Below are 26274 nucleotides of genomic sequence, written 5' to 3'. Positions count from 1 at the left end.
TCAAGTGCTTCTTTATAAGTATACAATGTTTATTCTCAGAGCTATACTGCAGCATTAGTTTATAGACCCGCAGCAATATTTAGACATTGTTTATATACCATTGTTTATATACCAGTTATTTCAACGCACATTAAATTACAGTGCAGCTATTTTTTGTTGCTAATAGAATAAAGATAAGGTGTCATTTTTACCGAAAAATGTACTACGTAGAAACGGAAGCCCCCAAAAGTTACAAAATTTTTTTTTTTTTTTTTTTTTAATTTTGTCTCACAATGATTTTTTTTTCCGTTTCACCGTAGATTTTTGGGCAAAATGACTGACATCATTACAAAGTAGAATTGGTGGCACAAAAAATAAGCAATCATATGGATTTTTAGGTGCAAAATTGAAAGAGTTATGATTTTTTAAAGGCAAGGAGCAAAAAACGAAAATGCAAAAACGGAAAAAGCCCCGGTCCTTAAGGGGTTAAGGTGAAAATGGGCTTGGTCCTTAAGGGGTTAAGAAAGTCCCTTAGGGTTACATAATTGTTTATTCAAAGAATACTGCAGAATGTGCTTTTTTTGCCATAAAAAAAATACCAGAAAGGCCAAAGAAACCACTTAAATGTAAATGTGAACAGAGCCTTAGGCCCTATGAATTTAATATAACAATAATATAAGTAGCCTTTACATTTTGTAGATTAAGTGTTATACTTTATTACTTGTATGTGTAGACATTTCTTTATCCGCAATAATGAGATATACCGTATTTATCGGCGTATAACACGCACTTTTTAGGCTAAAAATTTTAGCCTAAAGTCTATGTGCGTGTTATACGCCGATACCGCCCCAGGAAAGGCAGGGGGAGAGAGGCCGTCGCTGCCCGCTTCTCTCCCCCTGCCTTCCCTGGGGTCTAGAGCCCTGCTGCCGGCCCTTCTCACCCCCTGGCTATCGGCACCGCTGCCTGTTCTGTCCCCCTGACTATCGGTACTGGCGCCGATAGCCAGGGGGAGAGAAGGGGCAGCGGCACCCATTGCCGGCGCCGCTGCCCGTTGCCTCCCCCCATCCCCGGTGGCATAATTACCTGGGTTGGGTCCGCGCTGCTCCAGGCCTCCGGCGTGCGTCCCCTTCGTCGTTGCTATGCGCTGCACGGCGCATGACGTCAGTGCGCCGCGCCGTGCATAGCAACGACGCAGGGGACGCACGCCGGAGGCCTGGAGCAGCGCAGACCCGACCCAGGTAATTATGCCACCGGGGATGGGGGGAGGCAACGGGGCAGCGGCGTCGGCAATGGGTGCCGCTGCCCCTTCTCTCCCCCTGGCTGTCGGCGCCGCTTCTCTCCCCCTGGCTATCGGCGTCGGCAGTGGGGCGCCGGTACCGATAGTCAGGGGGACAGAACAGGCTGCGGCGCCGATAGCCAGGGGGAGAGAAGGGCCGGCAGCAGGGCTCTAGACCCCAGGAAAGGCAGGGGGAGAGAAGCGAGCAGCGACGGCCTCTCTCCCCCTGCCTTTCCTGGGGGTGTATCGGGGTATACACGCGAACACACGCACCCTCATTTTACCATGGATATTTGGGTAAAAAACTTTTTTTACCCAAATATCCTTGGTAAAATGAGGGTGCGTGTTATAGGCCGGTGCGTGGTATACCCCTATAAATACGGTAACTGGAAAACTCAGAATGCATAGTAAAAGTGGAAACAATGGTATTCCTTCTAAGCCAAGTAAAATAAGAAAATAATATTAAAATTATATTTTCTACAAAGCCTTCTTCATGTTTTGATGGAGTTCACATTAGAATAATCTTATAGAAGGAGATTTATCATTCTTTTCAAACGTATGGCTTCAATATGACAAATTTTCTTAACTTCCTTTTGCTTACATGCGACCTATTTCTCAAATAGTCGCAGGACCTTGATAAATAAATCGCACATAAGCAAAACTCGGGAAACCGGCTTACAAAAGCATTTTTTAAAGCAGAAAAGTTTTTCCTTATGTTAATAGATGTAGTTCTTTATCTACCCTTTATTACCAGTGGCATTGCTAGAGAATGATGGGGGGGGGGGGGGGATACGGGGGGCTCGTACCGCATCGGGTGACACCCTGACTGGCCTGCCCTTGCACTAAATAGCTGCTCTCCAACTTTCCCGCAACAACTCATCCACCCTCCTCAGAATTAAAAAAAATATTTAAAAAACATACTATGCCGCACCATGAATATCCGTACTCTGGAGGCCTTTTTGTTAAATTTTGAGCCCGCATTTTGTGACGTTGGTGGGCGGAGTCTTGCGTTGATGCGCTGAGGCCGGAGATTACGTCAGGAAGGAAGACAGCGCAGCACCAACAGGCACATAAACAATAGTGAAGCCACAAAAAAAAAATGGCTCGGTACAAAATGTGCATGAAGCTGTATTACTATGGATGTTTCTTTTTGTTTTTTTAAGGAAAAATTTTTGTGGCACATTCTTACACAATTATTTTGTGCCTTATTCTATTTTAACACAACATTAATTTTAAAATTGAGAGGGTACGCCAGCATGAACATATCCTAAAATTAACAAGGTGTGCAGTGTGTATTTTCAACCTTAAAATTAAGAGTTATTAGTTATATAATTAATTTTTTCTATAATTAACATTAACTTTAATGTAGTAGCTTTGTTTCATGATGAAGGACAAGAACAGTTGTTAAAGTAGGTGTAAATGTCCTTTTCTGCAGATGTGTGCACTTTCTGTAAGCCAGGTTGGACCTGGAATACATATGTGACTTAAATGGAGATGTGACTTTTTTTCTTCATAAATAGCCTCTATCGCATTTGATAAACACATGACCACTGAAAAGTAAAAAAAAAAAAAATTACTAAGTTAGCACATTTCAGAAATGTGCTTTGGAATAAGCAAAAATCTTTTTTACGCAAAAAAAATCTACTACAGAGCTTGATAAATCTCCTTCATAGTCATTTATTTTCCACCTTACTCTGCTATAAAAAATGACCATGTTAAACTTCGAGTTCCTGCACTGAAATTTAATTTTTCCCCAAGTTGCCTTGTCACGTACCAGTTGCCCAGATTTACTACAACTAAGAAGATATTTTTCAAATGCACCAGATTTATCAAAGTGAATTAGGTAGATTGATAAATCTGGCATATCTGATGACTGTCTTGTCTAAGTTTAGACCAAACTGTGCCAGAATTATGAAGCATTTCCAATATTAAATCTGGATCAATGAAATTAAAGAATAAGAGGGGGGTTAACATCTTGTTTTGGCTCCCATTGCTGGATAAAATGGATCTCCATACCAGTTTCCTATAAAATTGCATTTGAAACTTCTATTCTTGGAGCATTTACTACTTTTTTTGAAGAGATCCCAAATACTGGATCTGCTGCTCTCCTTGCTTCTACAACTGATAAGAGCAGGAAGGATTTGAGATCCACCATCTTTCGTAAAGAATAAAGACTTTCACTATCCAGTCAGCCAGCAGAGAAATCCTTCATACCTATGTTATCACCTATGCTATCAGGGTGACATTACTGTTATCGTAAAACTTTGACCAAAACTGCCAGTTTCCCATATGGTCCATTAATTCTGTGTGGCAGTTTTTCTTAAATATTACACTGCAGCTGATTCATAGCCACAGCCCGAATAAGGCTTTAACAACACATTTTTTCTACTTAATTCTTCAGAGATCTATGTGTCATTTATACAGACAACAGAACTTCCAGTATCATGAAACTGCATGGACGTTTTTTTTACGGCTCCGCAGATTAGTACAGCTGCCACGGAGCTGCTTAACCTAACCAGGACCAAGGGAATACAAGTACGCCCTTGCATCCTGAGACTTAAGGGCGAAGGGCGTACCTGTACACCCAGGTCCCATTAACGGGGTTTAAACTGTTTGCATGAGTGGAGAACGCTTTAAACTCGGTGGGTCCCTGTTGCTACAGGCAGCCAGGACCCATGGCTAATCTCGGGCAACGCCGATAGGGCCAATGCCTGGCATTATCCCTTTAGATGCCACGATCAACTTTGTCTATAATGCGGGGTTAACAGTGCCAATAGCTCAGTGGAGCTGATCGGGACATCCGCAGCAACATCGCAGGTCCCGATCAGCTAAGTGAACGGCGGGAGGGTCCTCACCTGCCTCCTCGTCATCCGATCAGCTGCTCCAAGCCTGCTATGCAGGCTAGAGCAGCAGAGCGCCGATAACACTGATCAATGCTATGCTAAGGACCAATGGTTAATGCCAGACATTGCTGATCGGGCTGATGCCCGGCAATAACCCTTTATTCGCTGCGATTAGAGTTGGAGTTAATGCCGGTTAGCTCAGTGGATCAGCAGGCCTTGATCAGCTGAGTGGACGGCGGGAAGGCCCAAACCTGCTTCCTTGCCATCTGTTCTGTGCACTGATGTCCCCAGCAAGCCATGGCATGCTAGAGCAGCAAAACACCGATAACACTGATCAATGCTGAGGCCAAGCTTAGCATTGAACAGTGTATGCAATCACAAGATTGCATGTTATAGCTCCCTATGGGGGGGAAGTGTACAAAAAAAAATTATTAAGTTAACACTCATATGTAGTACAGACGCGTGCGTAAATGTCCCAACTATTAAAATATAAAGTTTAGTTAAACCGCACGTTCGATGGTGTACATGTAAAGAAAATACCAAAGTCCAAAATTACCAATGGTAATGGTACCAATAAAAACTGCAGATCACAGTGCAAAACATTTGCCCTCATATAGCATTGTATGCGGAAAATTAAAAAGTTATAGGGGACAGAAGAGGACAATATTAGGCGTACTAATTTTGGTGCATGTAGTTATTTTTTAAAAGTATTAAAATAAAATAAAACCTACATAAATTGGGCATCCTTGTAACCGTATGGACCTACAGTATAAAGATAATGGGGGAGATTTATCAAAACCTGTCCAAAGGAAAAGTTGATGACTTGCCTATAGCAACTCAGCAACTTTTTCTCTGGACAGGTTTAGATAAATCTCCCCCAATGGGTCATTTTTACCGAAAAGTGCACTGTGTAGAAACAAAGCCCCCAAAAGATACAAAATGGTGTTTGGTTGTTTTTTTACCCCACAAATATTTTTTTTTAAATTTTGCTGTAGACTGTTATGAAATGACCGATGTCATTACAAAGTACAATTGTTGACTGAAAAAACAAGCCCTTATATGGGTCTGTAGGTGCAAAATGAAAGCTTTATGTTTTAGAAGAGAAGGAAGAAAAACGAAAGTGCAAAAACTAAAATTGGCCTGGTCCTTAAGGCCAGAATGGGCTTGGCCCTTAAGGGGTTAATGCTGGATAACAGAGCTACTGCCCTCCATGCATAGTGTTAAAACAGTGGTTCAGCAGAGCTACTTACTGCACCTGCTACCCTGTGTGTCCAGCAGGATGACTTTCTGAAGCAGCCACTTGGCAGAGCCGATCCCCATAGCTGCTGAATGGAGTTGTTGGCTGGATCACTCACTTACTACATTAGCTGCTTGGTGGCAGCTGTACTTGGCGGTGCTGCTAAGCACCTGCTTCAATAAGTGATGGTAATAAGCAGGGAGAGAGTGGTAAGGTACTGCACAGTGATTGGATGGAACATTGTGAATGCTGATTGGCTAGTGAGTCAGGAGTTGAAAACAGTGTAGCAAAAGAATACAAGAGAAGAAAAAACAAAAATGTAATAATAATAATAATAATAAAATATATAACAAAATGTAAGGTCCCAGTAAAATTCTGATCCAGCTCTTTGAGCTGCACGCCGCGCTGCCAGCTCACAAACTGCCGGGTGCCGACCACGGGGCCGGAGTATCGTGACATCACGACTCCGCCCCCGTGTGACATCATGCCCCGCCCCCGCCCGCTATGCAAGTCTATGGGAGCCGTCACGCCTCCTCCCATAGACTTGCATAGCGGGGGCGGGGCATGATGTCACGATACTCTGGCCCTGTGGTCTGAACCCGGCAGTTTGTGAGCTGGCAGCGCGGCGTGCAGCTTAAAGAGGTGGGTGCCGAATGCAAGATTGCGAGGGTCCCTAGCGGCGAGGATAAGATGTCTTAGGGCAGGCGTACCCCTTTAATAGCCAAAAAACATTGTCGCACTGTAAAAAGTACTCATTCACATCATAATCCAATTTCTCAGGCACACACTTGGGCCAATTTTTTAGAAAGCCTTAATCTATCAATATGGAAGAAAACCAACAGACACAGGAAAAACATACAGACTTCATTGTTCAATGTTGACAAAAACTACAGTTTAGTATATAATTCCATCATCTTATATGACTGCATTCAATACTTGGCACATAATCAATCAAATGTTTTTCATCAATTTTAAATATATCTTACTTTTATACTTTTTTGATTTACATTATACTTAGACATGCCTCCCATTTCTCCTACTCACCTCACTGGCAACAAAGAACAGTAGTGGTGATTCCTCATCTTTGGCTTTATATTGTGCTATAATTTTTTCTGCTATGGGTTGAACAAGCTGCTTTGCTGCTTCTGACTCGCCTTCGTCCTCAGAGTCTAAAAGAAATAAAGGTAAAGGATGATTAATCTCTGACAAGTGCAATCACCCAATCTGCAAATAAAAATAATCAGTGCCAGAAAGTTAAACAGATTTGTAAATTACTTCCATTTAGAAATATTAACCCTTTCAGTACTTATGAGCTCCTGTATGCTTCACAGGAAGTTGTGTAGTTCTTTCCAGTCTGGCCACATGGCTCACTGCTGCCACCAGATAATTAGAATTTTTTTTTGCCCTCTGGAGTACCCCTTTAAGATTTGGTTTAATAGTATTTAGTAATAGTAGTATAATGTATTAAGACTAGTGTTTCCTACAGTACACACCTCTTAATAAGTCTGGTAAAGCTATGCCTTCCCTGTGCACAGTATCAGTAACAGGTACATTTTATAGCTTAGTGCAGTGTGGCCCTAATGATATAGGAATATCAGGGGAGATTTATGAAAACCTGTCCAGAGGAAAAGTTGCTGAGTTGCCCATAGCAACCAATCAGATCGCTTCTTTCATTTTGAACAAGACCGCTGCAAAATGAAAGAAGCGGTCTGATTGGTTGCTATGGGCAACTCGGCAACTTTTCCTCTAGACAGGTTTTGATAAACCTCCCCCGATCATTCTCAGAGATAATTCACACTGGTACTGCATATATATATATATATATATATATATATATATATATATATATATTATAGAAGTGCTTAGCTGATCTTGGCTACTTTAACTTTGTTAACATATGCACCTTTGCTTGTTAGGGCAAACAGCTATCCATCAGTGTCTGAAGCAAATAGAACCCCCCCCCCCCCATTTGAAACCTCTAAGGGCATTCTGAGTTATAAGAGCGAGACCCCTGCTCAGACTGCAGAGCGGTTACAAAGAGTGTCTCTGTTGATCTGTCCTGCACTACACAGACAGCCCAACAATTGACATGAATTGGCACTATGTAATACCCAGTGATAGTACTTACTGCCAAGGTTCTCCACAGATAACAGCTAATTGATGGGGGTCTCAGCAGAGGACACACTGTAATTAGCTTTATGTCAAGGGACAATTCTAACAAGTAGTGATTGCAGAAAGTACACAACCTCCATGAGAATTATAGTAATTGGTAGATATAATATGTTCTGAGTGTACAAGAGGCCGAAGGAAGTTAATAACACATAGTTTGCAAAAAAATAAACACAAAGTGAGGAATTGTATAGTAAATGATTTTAGCATACATTTCTAACAGGTAGTTTTGTCTTCCTGTTACATACATAGCTGCAGGTACATTACGGTTTAGGAAAATTAAAGTAAATTACACATAATAAACCAGATCATGACTAAACATAGTCATGAAAAATAACTACAAGATGTCAGACAGAAGCGTCTAAAAACTTTATATAAACAATACTTAACCCCTTAAGGACACAGCCCATTTTCACCTCTAGGACGCAGCCCTTTTTTGCACATCTGACCACTGTCACTTTAAACATTAATAACTCTGGAATGCTTTTACTTATCAATCTGATTCCGAGATTGTTTTTTCGTGACATATTCTACTTTAACATAGTGATAAATTTTTGTGGTAACTTGCATCCTTTCTTGGTGAAAAATCCCAAAATTTGATGAAAAAATTGAGAATTTTGCATTTTTCTAACTTTGAAGCTCTCTGTTTGTAAGGAAAATTGATATTCCAAATATTATTTTTTTTGGATTCACATATACAATATGTCTACTTTATATTTTAATCATAAAATTGACATGTTTTTACTTTTGGAAGACACCAGAGGGCTTCAAAGTTCAGCAGCAATTTTACAATTTTTCACAAAATTTTCAAACTCGCTATTTTTCATGGACCAGTTCAGGTTTGAAGTGGATTTGAAGGGTCTTCATATTAGAAATACCCCATAAATGACCCCATTACAAAAACTGCACCCCCCAAAGTATTCAAAATGACATTCAGTAAGTGTTTTAACCCTTTAGCTGTTTCACGGTAAAAGCAGCAAAGTGAAGGAGAAAATTCAAAATCTTCATTTTTTACACTTGCATGTTCTTGTAGACCCAATTTTTGAATTTTTACAAGGGGTAAAAGGATAAAATTTATACTTGAATTTGTAGCCCAATTTCTCTCGAGTAAGCACATACCTCATATGTCTATGTAAAGTGTTCGGCGGGCGCAGTAGAGGGCTCAGAAGCGAAGGAGCGACAAGGGGATTTTGGAGAGTACGTTTTTCTGAAATGGTTTTTTGGGGGCATGTTGCATTTAGGAAGCCCCTATGGTGCCAAAACAGCAAATAAAAAAAACATGGCATACCATTTTGGAAACTAGACCCCTTGAGGAACGTAAAAAGGAATTAAGTGAGCCTTAATACCCCACAGGTGTTTCATGACTTTTGCATATGTAAAAAAAAAAAAAAAAAATTTCACTAAAATGTGTGTTTCCCCCCAAATTTCACATTTTTGCAAGGGTTAATAGCAGAAAATACCCCCCAAAATTTGTAACCCCATCTCTTCTGAGTATGGAGGTACCCCATAAGTTGACCTGAAGTGCATTACGGGCGAACTACAATGCTCAGAAGAGAAGGAGTCATATTTGGCTTTTTGAGAGCAAATTTTGCTCGGGGGGCATGTCGCATTTAGGAAGCCCCTATGGTGCCAGGACAGCAAAAAAAAACGACATGGCATACCATTTTGGAAACTAGACTCCTTGAGGAACGTAACAAGGGATAAAGTGAACCTTAATACCCCACAGGTGTTTCACGACTTTTGCATATGTAAAAAAAATAATTTTTTTTTTACCAAAAATGCTTGGTTTAGCAAAAATTTAACATTTTTAAAAAAGGTAATAGCAGAAAATACCCCCCAACATTTGAAGCCCAATTTCTCCCGATTCAGAAGACACCCAATATGGGGATGAAAAGTGCTCTGCTGGCGCACTACAGGTCTCAGAAGAGAAGGAGTCACATTTGGCTTTTTGGAAGCAAATTTTGCTCTGGGGGCATGCCGCATTTAGGAAGCACCTATGGTGCCAGGACAGAAAAAAAAAAACACATGGCATACCATTTTGGAAACTAGACCCCTTGGGGAACGTAACAAGGGGTAAAGTGAACCTTAATACCCCACAGGTGTTTCACGACTTTTGCATATGTAAAAAAAAAAATATTTTTTTTACACTAAAATGCTTGTTTTCCCCCAAATTTTACATTTTTACAAGGGATAATAGCAGAAAATACCCCCCAAAATTTGTAACCCCATCTCTTCTGAGTATGGAAATACCCAATAAGTGGACAAGAAGTGCACTGGGGGCGAACTACAATGCTCAGAAGAGAAGGAGCATCATTGAGCTTTTGGAGAGAGAATTGGGCCATGTGCATTTCCAAAGCCCCCCGTGGTGCCAGAACAGTGGACCCCCCACATGTGACCCCATTTTTAAAACTACACCCCTCACGGAAGGTAATAAGGGGTGCAGGGAGAATTTACACCCCACTGGCATTTGACGTATCTTTGGAACAGTGGGCTGTGTAAATTAAAAATTTTATTTTTCATTTTCACAGACCCCTGTTTCAAAGATCTGTCAGACACCTGTGGGGTGTAAATGCTCACTGTACCCCTTGTTACATTCCGTGAGGGGTGTAGTTTCCAAAATGGGGTCACATGTGGGTATTTATTGTTTTGCACTTATGTCAGAACCACTGTAAAATCAGCCACCCCTGTGCAAATCACCAATTTAGACCTCAAATTTACATGGTGCACTCTCCCTTCTGAGCCTTGTTGTGCGTCCCCAGAACACTTTGCGCCCACATATGGGGTATCTCCGTCCTCAGGAGAAAATGCGTTACAAACTTTGGAGGCTTTTTTTCTTTTACCGCTTGTGAAATTTTAAAGTATGGGGCAACACCAGTATGTTAGTGTACAAAAATGTTTTTTTTTTTACACTAACATGCTGGTGTAGACCCCAACTTTACCTTTTCATAAGGGGTAAAAGGAGAAAAAGCCCCCCAAAATTTGTTAGGCAATTTCTCCCGAGTACGGCGATACCCCATATGTGGCCCTAAACTGTTGCCTTGAAATACGCCAGGGCTCCAAAGTGAGAGCGCCATGTGCATTTGAGGCCCAAATTAGGGATTTGCATAGGGGTGGACATAGGGGTATTCTAAGCCAGTGATTCCCAAACAGGGTGCCTCCAGCTGTTGCTAAACTCCCAGCATGCTTGGACAGTCAATGGCTGTCCGGAAATGCTGGGAGTTTTTGTTTTGCAACAGCTGGAGGCTCCGTTTTGGAAACACTGCTGTAGGATACGTTTTTCATTTTTATTGGGGGGGAAGGGGTGGTGGGGGCAGTGTACGTGTGTATATGTAGTGTTTTACTCTTTATTTTATGTTAGTGTAGTGTAGTGTTTTTAGGTTACATTCACACTGACGGCGGATTACACTGAGTCTCCCGCTAGGAGTTTGAGCTGCGGCTGCTGCAGCTCAAACCTGAAGCAGGGAATTCACTGTAATCCGCCGCCAGTGTGAATGTAACCTGTACATTCACATGGGAGGGGGGGGGGGGGGGGGGCAAAACTACAACTCCCAGCATGCACTGACAGAACGTGCATGCTGGGAGTTGTAGTTTTGCAACAGCTGGAGGCACACTGGAAAATACTGAGTTGGGTAATAGAACCTATTACCTAACTCGGTATTTCCCAACCAGTGTGCCTCCAGCTGTTGCAGAACTACAACTCTCAGCATGTACTGATTGCCAAAGAGAATGCTGGGAGATGTAGTTATGCAACAGCTGGATGCACGCAAGTACAACTCCCAGCATGCCGAGACAGCCATTTGCTGTTCCTGAATGCTGGGAGTTGTAGTTTTGCAAGATTTAGAGGGGTTCAGGCTGGAGATCACTGACAGTGGTCTCTAAACTGTGGCCCTCCAGATGTTGCAAAACTACAAATCTCAGCATGCTAAGACAGCAAACTGCTGTCTGAGCATGCTGGGAGTTGTAGTTTTGTAATATCTGGAGGGCTACAGTTTAGAGACCACTGTCAGTGATCTCTAGCCTGAACCCCTCTAAATCTTGCAAAACTACAACTCCCAGCATGCCAACACAGCAAACAGCTGTCAAGGCATGGTGGGAGTTGTAGTTTTGCAACATCTGGAGGGCGACAGTTTAGAGACCACTCTCTAAACTGTCGCCCTGCAGATGTTGCTAGGCAACAGACTCTGCACACGCGGCGTCATACTTACCTCCACCGCCGCCGTGATCACAGCCGCCGCCGCCGGGTAAGTGATCGCCGCCGCCGCCGCCGCTACTGCACGGTTCCCCCCGCTGTGCCCGGACACCGATGGGCGGGCATAGCGCGGGGAACCGAACTTTAACCCCCCCGCCCCCCAGTCTGCTATTGGTCGGCCGCTCCGCCGATCAATAGCAGGGATAGGAGGGGTGGCAACCCTGCCACCTCACTCCTATCTCTTCAAGGGGGATCGAGGGTGTCTTGGACACCCCCGATCCCCCTTATTTTATCGCGGCGCCGCGATTGATGGGCAGGGGGAGAGCGCTCCCCCTGCAAACACCATAGATGCCGTGATCAGACTGATCACGGCATCTATGGGGTTAATGCTGCCGGGACCGGCGCGATCGCGGCCCCGGCAGCTGCGGTGGGACTCCGGCTGTGATTGACAGCTGAGTCCCACCCGCGATCTCCTGCGCTGCCCGCGGCAGAGCAGGAGATCGCTTGGACGTATGCATACGTCCATTTGCGCGAACGTGTAATTCGCCTGGACGTATGCATACGTCCAATAGCGGGAAGGGGTTAATAGTGTTGGATCTTGCACTCGGCAGGGAAACAGGAAACAATGGAATCATTTTCCCTTCCTCAGCAAAACACCCATTGCCTTCCATGAATTAATAACTGACCATAGAAAGGAAAGAGAATGTGACTCCTTTAGTATGAAAAAACACTTTGTAACGATGGGAACCAGCACCAGTCCAGACAAACACACAGAAACGAAGGAAGCTGCCAGTACAAAGCACATTACCATGGCCTCTGCCAATGTGGGAGGTTTACTGGCTTAATTCTGTTTGTCCACTTCCACAACCAGATTAACGTCACACAGGATTGGTCAGTGAGAAGAGTTCAGGGACAGATGCAGGATTCTGTGGAACGTCAATACAACTATCACAATACAGTTGTCAACTTGTTCTATTTCCCTCCATGTAAAGTCTTTGTGTTCTAGTTCACACATGTTCATCTGTTCATCAATGAGGGAACTATTCCCATGTCGACCTCATCAGAATTTAGAGCAGAAGTTTAAGCAGCTGAAAATGTCCATGTCAGCTATTTCTAGGACAAGCCTTCTTATTATGATGCAATGCTGGTATAGCATCTGTATATTTAAAATCTGCTGTTTAATATTAACATGTCCATCCAGTAAGATTACATGACATCATTGAAACTATATGAGAGTAAAACACTACTATAAAAGTTTTTTTTTAGAAGAAGGCCATGTGGGTAGTTTATACTGGAGTTGCTTGCAGGCAACACCAATATATCATTTCTAGAAGAGGCTACCAAATTGCAGGTCAATTTCTGTGTGAAAGAATTCCACAGCATGTGGACAAGGTTAGTAAAATATCATCTACAAACTATCTGTAATCCACTGTGTGCATTGTAATCCAGTGCAGGAGCCAATTATAAATGGAAAGAGATGCACAACAATAAATAATCTTAAATATATTTTCTATGCAACTAATGAAACAAATGGTTCAGGAATAGAATCTGACGTTCGCTTTCCAGAAACAGAATTTATCGGTCCATGGGCTGATCTAGTATTACAGCTCATCGCCATTCAATTGTATGACTTTAAGCTGAAATACCAGATACAGCCTATGAATAGACTTTTTCCCTAATCTTTGACCTCTTCTCTGCCAAATGTTCATCAACTGGTAATTCAAAATGTATTTTTTTTGTAGACATAAGATATGTCCTACACTGTCATTACATATAATAATTACATATAATTATTGCTGGGACAGCTAAGAATAAACATGCATTTTGTACAAACAAGATATTGGTAGCACTGTGCTACATGTAAGGTCATGGAGCATATTGCCTCTGATTAATCCATCAAGTAATCCTGTCCCTATTATTATTAGATATTATGTATAGATTTCTAAGGAACCACATAAACATAAAACTAAACATTGTGAGGACAAAGAAAGTTTGCAGGTTCTCAGTGTTGCCCACTTCATTTTTGATAATACTGAATCATACTTCATGCCACTATATAAGACATTGCAATTTACAATACGAATCTATATTTTAATCTCGGTTGTCTTTAACCCCTTAAGGACGCAGGACGTAAATGTACGTCCTGGTGAGGTGGTACTTAACGCACCAGGACGTACATTTACGTCTTGTGCATAACCGCGGGCATCAGAGCGATGCCCGTGTCATGCGCGGCTGATCCCGGCTGCTGATCGCAGCCAGGGACCCACCGGTAATGGCCGACGGCCAAGATCTCGCGGGCGTCCGCCATTAACCCCTCAGGTGCCAGGATCAATACAGATCCCGGCATCTGCGGCAGTGCTGCTGCGGGGATCCGATCATTCATAACGCCGCACGGAGGTCCCCTCACCTTCCTCCGTCCGGCTCCCGGCATCTTCTGCTCTGGTCTGAGATCGAGCAGACCAGAGCAGAAGATGACCGATAATACTGATCTGTTCTATGTACTATACATAGAACAGATCAGTATTAGCAATCATGGTATTGCTATGAATAGTCCCCTATGGGGACTATTCAAGTGTAAAAAAAAATGTAAAAAAATGTAAAAGTAAAAAAAAAGTGAAAAATCCCCTCCCCCAATAAAAAAAGTAAAACGTCCGTTTTTTCCTATTTTACCCCCAAAAAGCGTAAAAAAACATTTTTTATAGACATATTTGGTATCACCGCGTGCGTTAATGTCCGAACTATTAAAATAAAATGTTAATGATCCCGTACGGTGAACGGCGTGAACGAAAAAAAAAAGTCCAAAATTCCTACTTTTTTAATACATTTTATTTAAAAAAAATTATAAAAAATGTATTAAAAGTTTTTTATATGCAAATGTAGTATCAAAAAAAAGTACAGATCATGGCGCAAAAAATGAGCCCCCATACCGCCGCTTATACGGAAAAATAAAAAAGTTAGAGGTCATCAAAATAAAGGGATTATAAACGTACTAATTTGGTTAAAAAGTTTGTGATTTTTTTTGAAGCGCAACAATAATATAAAAGTATATAATAATGGGTATCATTTTAATCGTATTGACCTCAGAATAAAGAACACATGTCATTTTTACCATAAATTGTACGGCGTGAAAACGAAACCTTCCAAAATTAGCAAAATTGCGTTTTTCGTTTTAATTTCCCCACAAAAATTGTGTTTTTTGGTTGCGCCATACATTTTATGATATAATGAGTTATGTCATTACAAAGGACAACTGGTCGCGCAAAAAACAAGCCCTCATACTAGTCTGTGGATGAAAATATAAAAGAGTTATGATTTTTAGAAGGCGAGGAGGAAAAAATGAAAAACGTAAAAATTAAATTGTCTGAGTCCTTAAGGCCAAAATGGGCTGAGTCCTTAAGGGGTTAATGAGGCAAATATAGTCCACTATTTCTAATGTACATCCCATTTTGCATAACATTACACTTCCTTGACTCTATGGAAGTCATCAAAAGCAATCACTATTCACAGTAAGCTTTCTTTACAAAAAGCAAATTTTAGTGTCATAAGATGTTGCAAGCTAATAAGATCAAGAGATCTAAGAAGATTAACATTGTTCAGGAGGAGAGCATGAGTATCTGCTGACTGTGTAAACAGCATAAACATGTGCACTCCTCTTTGTCACACTTTATGGATTTCTTATTTTTGTATAGTTCCAGAAGATTCTATTCATGGTATACATGTTCAGTCTATGCAACAAGCTTATTCATATACAGAAAATTTGCTGCAGAAATTCCTGCAACTTAAAATCAGTTCCATACATCTAACTGGGATTCTTTTGGCAACATGCACATGGATACATTAAAGCGCTCTTTAGATGAATGCAACAAATCTATGGCATGTGAGTATACTATAAGCACACATTAACTTAGCAGTATTAACTAACCATAAGAATATTTGGCATCACTTTCACACAAATTATATAAATGTGTCTCTAAATAAGTCATATCTTTGTACTAATCAATGGAATTGTATCTATGGAAACCTATTACTAACTTTCTTTATAGTGCATTATGTGACGCAATTTAATCTTGTGATTTTCCCACTATTTGATTTCCATACCTACAAAAAGAACAAGGCAGGGACCCTCGTTCAGCTGAACGCCATTTAACTCTGTCAGTTCCGACACAGGTTTAGGGTGCCACGGAAACTCTTTGCAGTCAATGTCACGAAGAACTTCTACTCTCCCTTGCCTTGTAATGACCTCTCCTTTTGGATCCAATATAATGAGATTAGGAATGCCTGCAAAAATAATAACATATTAGCTTAATTAAAATACAAAAAAAAAAAATACATCAAGCTTTATCCATACAGTATAATACTAACTAGTTTATACTGTCAGGAAGTAACTAACTTGACATATACCAGCTACAAGGACAGTATAAACATTTCCTGTTTTAAATTATTAGAATTTGTTCACACCCCACTGTGCTGTACTAAAGGGAACAATGTCTGTTGGTAAAACAGGAGTTGAGCAAAGAAAAAAAAATACTGCACTCCAATTTTTTTCCACTCAACTCCTCTAAAATACTAGACACTCAACTGACCCCATTCAAGTCAATGGGATGAGTCAGGACCAGGCGGTGTCCATTGTGCTCTGACCCATTCAGGGTCCTTTCAGCGCAAAAGAAAAAAAGAGTTGAACAGTCCCCGAACTAGTCGGAGCCGTGTGAACAGTCAAAGGGGCCACTTCTCTTTCAAGAACAGCATAGATCATCATAAATATGGTTCCCAAAATTTGGAAGAAAGTCAAAGCACAGTAAACACATTTTTATTTGTTTATTTTTTTTTACAGGGGATGCATTTTAGATTTACAGTACCCCTATAACACTATATAAAGTTGGAACTTAACTGAATTCAGAAAGTAAACCACATGTACTGTTAAAGATGCTGGTTATAGCTAGATGCAGTATTTAGTTACCACTCTGAATGCAAAGGAAAAGGTTTACATTATGTTTTGGAATGCCACAAAGGTTTGGTCCGAATGTAAACACGTGGTAAACCCACATATACAAATGAAAATTTGTTAACACAGGCTTGATTTAGAGCAGACAAGTCTGTGCTCAAGCATGTCAGGCGGGGTGCTTACAGCAAAATCTCTGAGACTTCTTTAATACAGGCATGTGATCTCATCTAAAGCTACTATATCTAATCTGTGCTTTTAGAAACGGCTTCTAATCCCCATAAAATAAAACCTTACACACACAAAACATTTCATTTAACCACATAGTAAACAAAACACACAGCTTGCTAAAAGCACATTGAATACTGTCCTAAATTCAACAAGGCTTTACAACCAAACATCCAAGTAAAAGAGCATCATACTGTATGGCTATGTTATTATAAAAATAATCTACCATCTTCACCTGGATCTGTATAAATCATGTGCTACATTATGCGGACAAACATTTATATACTGTACTGAAATTATTATACAGAAATAAATAAACTGTATTCCTACAGAGCTTATTTCTCTAGAATGCACTTTGTGTTGTGTATACTGCTATCCAAGGCAGCCGGCAGATGCTCTGACCTTCAGGGAAGTCGCTGCCCAAAAACAACATTATTTGCAAAGTATGAAAAATTAGGTATCTTAAAAAACATGCGAGTACAGGTGAGGTCTGATTAGACAATGGGTTTTGTCACAAGAGGGCATAAAGTTGCTTTGCCACTGCCCTATAAGAAGAATCTCAAAGGCTACTTTTGGGTAGTGTACTGGTGAGATAATTGATTGCCAGACACGCCTCTAAGACGCAATCAAAGACATTTTGCCCAGTTCACAAACTTTAAGAAGGGCGCATCATTGGACTAAGAAGGATGGTTGTTTCAATAAACTGTCTGCCATCTAAGCCATTATATATAAGCTGTTAGGAGGTGTTGGAAGCAGTGGTTATGTAAGGCCATGCACTTGAGGCAAACAGACTGCAGACAGCACAGACCGACCATCAGCAGAAGGGTTGTTTAAACAAGCAGCTCCTACAGTTTCCCTGTCCACTAGACAAAGGTGACACCTTCATTACACACTCCTCTCTCTGTCATGACCATTTCCAGACACTTAGCAGAAGGAAATCTGGTGAGATGGTACCCATTGCATGTCCTTCTATTAACCGCCAGCCACCTTTCACCTTCACCTTAATTTGCAGTGGTGTTGTACAGGTGAAAGAAACCTAGACTGCTACTGACTGTCTTTTGCGTCAAATCCAGATTCTGTTTGGGATCTGATGACCGTTGGGTTTGAGTATGGAGGCCTTATGGCAGGTGACTTCTAAGGATATGCCATAAATGTCCTCTAAACATGGGCTCCTAACCCCCCCCCCCCCCCCCCCCCCTGGCCTGCTAGTGGCTGTCAGAGTGGGTAAGGAAGCCAAAAAACAGTCAAGTTGGTTGTCTACCCATTTTGCGTCCTTTGACTTCAATAGGAGTTGTGTAAACAGCATCGCTGTTTATGCATCTCTTATTAAAGTCAATGGGCGTTAATGCAAGTTGCGTAAAACATTATGTATGTAAAAGAGAATGATTATTTTAAAGGATCTTTTTGAAGCTATGTCTTCATTTTAGAGCACTATGTGGGAGATTTAGCAAGGGATTTAGAGCTCTTTTTTTGCTTACAAAAGTCACACGAAAAGTTGCACGAGCGTCTAAGCAATTTTTTGTGCGACTTTTGTGGGCACACATAAAGTAGCAAACATCCTTACCTAAGCAACTTTCAGGTTACACTTCTGCAGTGGCAGGGAATTTATGAAGTGCAAATGTCACACGTAGGCAAAAACCCCTTAAAAAAGTCGCTGTCAGAAACTGTAGGGTTAATCTGCTCAAAGTTCTTTTGTTTATTTTAGTTGCTAGGACTACGCCCCCGTGTGTCTGGGTGTTGATTAGTGTTTGCCTATTAGAGTCCTCCTGCAAGATACATAGGTGTATTTAAGGAATCCTTTCACATCCAGGCTTGTTGAAAAAAGGGTAAGCTAGACCCTGAAACGCGTCCAGCCAGTCTCCATTGGTTACATCAGGCATACCCAGCAGAGGACTATGACCGCACGTCGCTACAAACACAGATATTTTCAGTAACTTTGAAATACCTATCATCCCCCAACACAGCACATTTGCCTAGTGTCTGGAGGGCAACCGCTACAAAGATACGCCAAACAGAGACCAGCAAACAAGCGGTGTTGGATACTACAAGTCTAAGGATCACCTGCTCAAGTGCGCATGCGCATAGGAGAAGCGATACAGACAGCCGCACGGTCACATCATAGCCCACATACAGGAGGAGCGGGATGCTGCTCCTGGGCGGAATAGGATAAGAGTACAGTATCAATTACGAGCGCAGTGCTGAGAAAGAAAAATACTGCACCCTGCATTGTATGAATTATATGAAAACCTAAATAGCCAAAGGAACATTGGCTTTTACCATAGACACTCTGAAAAACTATTACCAGCTGCATACCTAAACAAGGTTTAATTACAAGAGGGCCTTGTTACTTTTATTTATCTTATTTTTGGCAAATTTATTATTAAATTTTTTCTTACTTTTGATATATCTGTCCTTTCTTATGCAACAAGTATACTTTTAGACTGTAAATTTTTTTTTTAACAAGTAATAAATAAACATACTTTATTAATACAAGTGTATGTGAAATATATAAATACACACAATAAAGAGGATATACAGTGGGGCAAAAAAGTATTTAGTCAGCCACCAATTGCTTTTTAAGTTCTCCCACTTAGGGATGTAATTTTCATCATAGCTCAACTATGAGAGACATAAAGAGAAAAAAATCTATATCACATTGTCTGATTTTTAAAGAAATTATCTGCAGATTATGGTGGAAAATAAGTATTTGGTCAATAACAAAAGTTCATCTCAATACTGTTATATACCCTTTGTCGACAATGAAAGAGGTCAAACCTTTTCTTCACAAGGTTTTCACACACTGTTGCTGGTATTTTGGCCCATTCCTCTATGCAGATCTCCTCTAGAGCAGTGATGTTTTGGGGCTGTCGCTGTGCAAGACAGACTTTCAACTCCCTCCAAAGGTTTTCTATGGGGTTGAGATCTGGAGACTGGCTAGGCCACTCCAGGACCTTGAAATGCTTCTTATGAAGCAACTTCTTTGTGTGTTTGGGATCATTGTCATGCTGAAAGACCCAGCCACGTTTCATCTTCAATGCACTTGCTGATGGAAGGAGGTTTTCACTCAAAATTTCAGGATACATGGCCCCATTCATTCTTTCCTTTACACGGATCAGTCGTCCTGGTTCCTTAGCAGAAAAACAGCCCTAAAGCATGATGTTTTTTCACCCCCCATGCTTCACAGTAGGTATGGTGTTCTTTGGATGAAACTCAGCAATCTTTCTCCTCCAAACATTAAGAGTTGAGTTTTTACCAAAAAGTTCTACTTTGGTTTCATCTGACCATATGACATTCTCCAATACTCTTCTGGATCATCCAAATGCTCTCTAGCACACTTCAGACAGGCCCAGACATGTACTGGCTTAAGCAGGGGGACAAGTCTGGCACTGCATGATTTGAGTCCCTGGCGGCGTAGTGTGTTACTGATGGTAGCCTTTTTTTTTTTACTTTGGTCCCAGCTCTCTGCAGGTCATTCACTAGGTCCCCCCCGTGTTGTTCTTGGATTTTTGCTCACCGTTCTTGTGATCATTTTGGCACCACAGGGTGAGATCTTGCGTGGCGCCCCAGATCGAGGGAGATTATCAGTGGTCTTGTATGTCTTCAATTTTCTAATAATTGCTCCCACAGTTGATTTCTTCCCACCAAGCTTCTTGCCTATTGCAGATTCAGTCTTCCCAGCCTGGTGCAGGTCTACAATTTTGTTTCTGGTGTCCTTCGACAGCTCTTTGGTCTCGGCCATAGTGAAATTGGGAGTGTGACTGTTTGAGGTTGTGGACAGGTGTCTTTTATACTGATAAGTTCAAACAGGTGCCATTAATACAGGTAAAGAACGAGTGGAGGACAGAGGAGACCCTTGAAGTTACAGGTCTGTGAGAGCCAGAAATCTTGCTTGTTTGTAGGTGACCAAATACATATTTTTCCACCATAATTTGCAAATAAATTCTTTAAAAATAATTTTTATGATTGCTTTTAGAACATTTTTTTGTCTATGTTTTGGCGCAGTTCAGGCGCAAGCAGCATATTTAGCGACTTTTATGTGTCTTTTGATATAGACAGTTTCACTCTTTTTGCCTACCCGTAGAACTTTTTCTTTTTGACTATCACTATTTTGTGCGCAAAGCTACTTTTTTAGGCGCAAAGCTACACCACCTACCAGTAGGCGTAAGAATCACTTCTACCTTTCGCAATTCAACCTTTAACCTGTGGACGACAGCGTCCTACTCCCCTTCTATGACACGTGCTCAGGAGCTGAGCGCAAGTCATAGCTGGGTGGTCCTGGCGGCTATCTGCCACCACGACCCATCTCTAATGCCAGACATCACCGATCACAGTGATGCCCGGCTTTAACTCCTTAGACACCGCAGTCAAATTTGATTGTAGCGTCTAAAATTCAAGTAAAAATGTCCCGGCAGATCTGAGAAAGTAAGTAAAAAACACCTAACCTTCGAAATTCAGGACCCGGGAAAGTGTCTGCTTCCCTCCCTCATAAGCGTCTAGAAAAAGTGTATGTGGTAGAGCTTTTCCCACCACAACAGAGCTGCACAAAATTCATCATCCTGCTGCACCTTCTTGATAAATAAGATGCACGCTAGTCAAATCCACCACTCAAATAAACATGGGAAAATAGTTCTATTGTAGACATTCTTTGATAAATCTGTGCCTATGTCTCTCATAGTTGAGGTATACCTATGATGAAAGTTACAGGCCTCTCATCTTTTTAAAGGGGTACTCCGGTGAAAACCTTTTTTCTTTTAAATCAACTGGTGCCAGAAAGTTAAACATATTTGTAAATTACTTCTATTAAAAAATCTTAATCCTTCCTGTACTTATTAGCTGCTGAATACTACAGAGGAAATTCTTTTCTTTTTGGAATGCTCTCTGATGACATCACGAGCACAGTTCTCTCTGCTGACATTATAATAATAACGCTTTATTTATTGTTGTCCTTAGTGGGATTTGAACCCAAGTCCCCAGCACTGCAAGACAGCAGTGCTAACCACTGAGCCACCATGCTGCCCTTAGCATACATCTGCTATGCATGGCTGCTAAAATGGACAGAGATGTCAGCAGAGAGCACTGTGCTCGTGATGTCATCAGTGTTCCAAAAAGAAAGGAATAACCTCTGTAGCATTCAGCAGCTAATAAGTACTGGAAGGATTAAGATTTTTTAATAGACGTAATTTACAAATATGTTTAACTTTCTGCCACCAGTTGATTAAAAGAAAAAAGGTTTTCACCGGAGTACCCCTTTAAGTGGGAGAATTTGCAATTAGTGGCTGACAATACTTTTTTGCTCCACTGTAACTCTATTGCAATATGGGCAAATATTATATACTGACGCATTTTATTATTTTACCACATCGTTTGGCAATGCCATAAAGATATTGTGCACATACGTATACAATAGTAGTATATACCACTGTAGATATAACCAAACATCTCTAGACAAGTCTGCCTGTGTAGCCTAGAGGGGCTAACCCCACTTTTTTGTACATAAATATTGGTATTTTAAGGTGGTACTGGGAGTTTGCACTCGGCGATAAGTGTGAGTTAGCCGCCATTGTCTATTTTTAGTATTTTTTCTATATTCACATTCAGGCTTTGCCTGTGAAAGAGCTTGTCTACAGTAGCTAGCATTTTATACCCTGTGTTTCCTGATATTTGTTATTTGATCTCGGCTTGGCTTTCTGACTTCCCTTTCGTGTTAGCGTCTTGGTACCTCGACATTTTCGGTTACGGACTCTGCTAGTTGACTTTATAGTGTGTTTGTTTAGTATATTTCTGTTAGTTTGTGTGCCTCCTGACTGTATGCCTTTTTTTTGTAGTTTATTTTGTTGACTGTTACGGCCATCACTTATATAGGAAGGGACTGGTACCGTTGTTACGAGCCCGCTGAACCCCTCCCTAGCTGTTGCAAGACTACAACTCCCAGCACGTCCTCACTGTAAGGGCATGCTGGGAGTTGTAGTCTTCCAACAGCTAGTGGGTGGATGGTAGATGCGGGTCGGTGGGTGTCTGGGGAGCGGAGCAAGCCGGCTCACAGTAATATGAAATCACGGCACTGTAATTTTATATTTCCTGCCTGGAGCCGTGAGCTACCGTGTCTACCAACCGCCTGCTAGCTATTTCAACTACAACTCCCAGCATGTCCTCACTGTAAGGGCATGCTGGGAGCTGTGGTTGCAAGAGTTAGCAAGCGGCTTTTAACACCTGGGTGCCTCCAGCTGGTGCTAAACTGCAACTCTCATCATGGGAGTTGTAGTTTAGCTACAGGGTGTCTCCAGCTCTTGCTAAACTACAACTCCCATCACGGGAGTTGTAGTTTAGGAACAGCGAGACTCCAGCTAGTGCTTAACTGGATGCTCGCTGTTGTTAAATTACAACTCCTATCGTTCCCAGACAGCTAAAGGCTGTCTGGAAATTATGGGGGTGTAGTTTAGCAACAGCTGGAGGCTCCCTGTTTGAAAACCCTGCTTTATGGGCATTCTCCCTGGGGGACAATAAATGTACTAACCAAATTTTTTATCTTCTCATTTAACCCCTTAAAGACGCAGGGTTTTTCAGTTTTTGCATTTTTGTTTTTTCCTCCTTACCTTTTAAAAATCATAACCCTTTCAATTTTCCACCTAAAAATCCATATTATGGCTTATTTTTTGCGCCACCAATTCTACTTTGCAGTGACATTAGTAATTTTACCCAAAAATCCACAGTGAAACGGAAAAAAAAAATCATTGTGCGACAAAATCGAAGAAGAAAGCCATTTTCTAACTTTTGGGGGCTTCCGTTTCTACGCAGTGGTAAAAACGACACCTTATCATTATTCTGTAGGTCCATACAGTTAAAATGGTATCTTATTTATATACCGTATTTATCGGCGTATAACACGCACTTTTTAGGCTAAAATTTTTAGCCTAAAGTCTATGTGCGTGTTATACGCCGATACCGCCCCAAGAAAGGCAGGGGGAGAGAGGCCGTCGCTGCCCGCTTCTCTCCCCCTGCCTTCCCTGGGGTCTAGAGCCCTGCTGCCAGCCCTTCTCACCCCCTGGCTATCGGCACCGCTGCCCGTTCTGTCCCCCTGACTATCGGTACCGGCGCCGACAGTCAGGGGGAGAGAAGGGGCAGCGGCACCCATTGCGGGCGCCGCTGCCCCGTTGCCTCCCCCCATCCCCGGTGGCATAATTACCTGGGTCAGGTACGCGCTGCTGCAGGCCTCCGGCGTGCATCCCCTTCGTCGTTGCTATGCGCTGCACAGCGCGGCGCATGACATCAATGCGCCGCGCCGTGCATAGCAACGACGCAGGGGACGCACGCCGGAGGCCTGGAGCAGCGCGGACCCGACCCAGGTAATTATGCCACCGGGGATGGGGGGAGGCAACGGGGCAGCGGCGCCCGCAATGGGTGCCGCTGCCCCTTCTCTCCCCCTGGCTGTCGGCGCCGCTTCTCTCCCCCTGGCTATCGGCCCCGGCAACGGGGCGCCGGCACCGATAGTCAGGGGGACAGAACGGGCAGCGGCGCTGATAACCAGGGGGAGAGAAGGGCCGGCAGCAGGGCTCTAGACCCCAGGAAAGGCAGGGGGAGAGAAGCGGGCAGCGACGGCCTCTCTCCCCCTGCCTTTCCTGGGGATGTATCGGGGTGTACACGCGCACACACGCACCCTCATTTTACCATGGATATTTGGGTAAAAAACTTTTTATACCCAAATATCCTTGGTAAAATGAGGGTGCGTGTTATAGGCCGGTGCGTGGTATACCCCGATAAATACGGTAGGTTTAATTTGTCGTACTTCTGGAAAAAATCATAACTACATGCAGGAAAATTTATACATTTAAAAATGTCCTCTTCTGACCCCTATAACTTTTTAATTTTTCCACGTACAGGGGGTGGTATGAGGGCTCATTTTTGCGCCGTGATCTGAAGTTTTTATGGGTACCATTTTTGTTTTGATCGGACTTTTTGATCACTTTTTATTGGTATAAAAAGTGACCAAAAATAAGCTTTTTTGGACTTTTTTTCCGTGTACGCCATTGACTGAGCGGTTTAATCAACGATATATTTTAATAGTTCGGACATTTATGCACGCGGCGATACCACATGTTTATTTTTATTTACACAGTTTTATTATTTTTTTATGGGAAAAGGGGGGTGATTCAAACTTATATTAGGGAAGGGGTTAAATGATCTTTATTAACACTTTTTTTTTGCAATGATATAGGGGCCTATAACATTACATACAATGATCTTTTACACAGATCACTGGCATGTATTAACATGCCTGTGATCAGTGTTATCAGTGCTTGACTGCTCCTGCCTGGATCTCAGGCACGGAGCAGTCATTCGCTGATCGGACACCGAGGAGGCAGGTAGGATCCCTCTCTGTGTCCTGTAAGCTGTTCGGGACGCCGCGATTTCACCGCGGCGGTCCCGAACAGCCCGACTGAGCAGCCGGGATAGTTTCACTTTCGCTTCAGACGCGGCAGTCAGCTTTGATCGCCGCGTCTTAAGGGTTAATACAGGGCATCACCGCGATCAGTGATGTCCTGTATTATCTGCGGGTCCCGGCCGCCGGGATCGCTGCGATATGACGCGGCATATCGTGGGAGCCGGCGCAGGACATAAATATACGTCCTTCGTCGTTAAGATCTAGGTACCCTGTGTGACCTGCATTTTTTTTTGTTTACTATTAATAAAATGGTTTATGAGGGCTTTGGTGGGGGGAGTGTTTTTTGGGAATAAAAGTTTTTAAAACACATTGTTAAAGTTGTTAAAATGCGATTTATTGTTTTTATTGTTTATGTGAGCCAATTAATCAACCCCCTGTGATAGTATGATAAATATGTCACACATAAGCAAAACCAAAGCAAGAAAAAAAAAACACAAGCAAGGGAAGTCCCGCCACAAGTTCGTTTTAACCTAAAGAGGACATACCTCATTATTTATTTTCACCTAAAACATTAGATTACTGTGCAAATCGAAACGCGTCACTCTGCCTGTGTGAAAGTGTAGTTTTTACAAAAAGGAAAGATCGTTTCTGAAAGAGCAGCTGCGCTGGACAAATTTCCTTCACCTAAAACACTGGAATTACATTAAAATGTAAAATTTTCCACTACCCAAGTTACAAATAAACTATGTGCTCACCTTGTATTCCATATAATCGGTTCAGCCGTGACCTTCTTGCCTCATCACTATATGGAACAGCCAGCCAAGGCATTTCATTGAAATACTGTTTAAACGATTCTTCAGATCTGAGGAAAGACCAACACAGTTTTAATATATTTACTGTAAGCAAATACTTAAGAACATTTGTATAATTAAAACAGAATCAGGTCAGAAAGTAAGGACACATATATTAATAGAATGAACTGTGAAGGAGAAAGAAGAAAGCATCACCTGGCACCTGTGATCATGCTAATCATG

The 26274-nt window shown here is 41.9% G+C and overlaps 1 protein-coding gene across 2 annotated transcripts in view; it reads right to left on the bottom strand.

The window, feature by feature from the left end:
• NXN (nucleoredoxin) overlaps window positions 1-26274 on the bottom strand; it is a 150652-nt gene that overhangs the window by 31862 nt on the left and 92516 nt on the right. Inside the window, exons 5-7 of one of the 2 annotated variants that reach the window (XR_008888719.1) lie at window positions 25996-26102; window positions 15796-15971; window positions 6380-6504 (exon numbers count right to left, since the gene is read on the bottom strand). Coding sequence is in view for 1 of the 2 variants with exons in the window: in XM_056556909.1 (XP_056412884.1) it covers window positions 6380-6504; window positions 15792-15971; window positions 25996-26102 (412 nt within the window). In the remaining variant the exon portion in view is untranslated. Of the gene's footprint in view, window positions 1-6379; window positions 6505-15791; window positions 15972-25995; window positions 26103-26274 lie in introns of both variants that reach the window. The other variant, XM_056556909.1, reaches the window with a different exon arrangement.

The sequence above is a fragment of the Hyla sarda genome, chromosome 2, assembly GCF_029499605.1.
Source record: "Hyla sarda isolate aHylSar1 chromosome 2, aHylSar1.hap1, whole genome shotgun sequence".
Taxonomy (NCBI): domain Eukaryota; kingdom Metazoa; phylum Chordata; class Amphibia; order Anura; family Hylidae; genus Hyla; species Hyla sarda.
The sequence above is the reverse complement of the archived record's forward strand: the minus strand, read 5'-3'. Positions and strand labels throughout refer to the sequence as shown.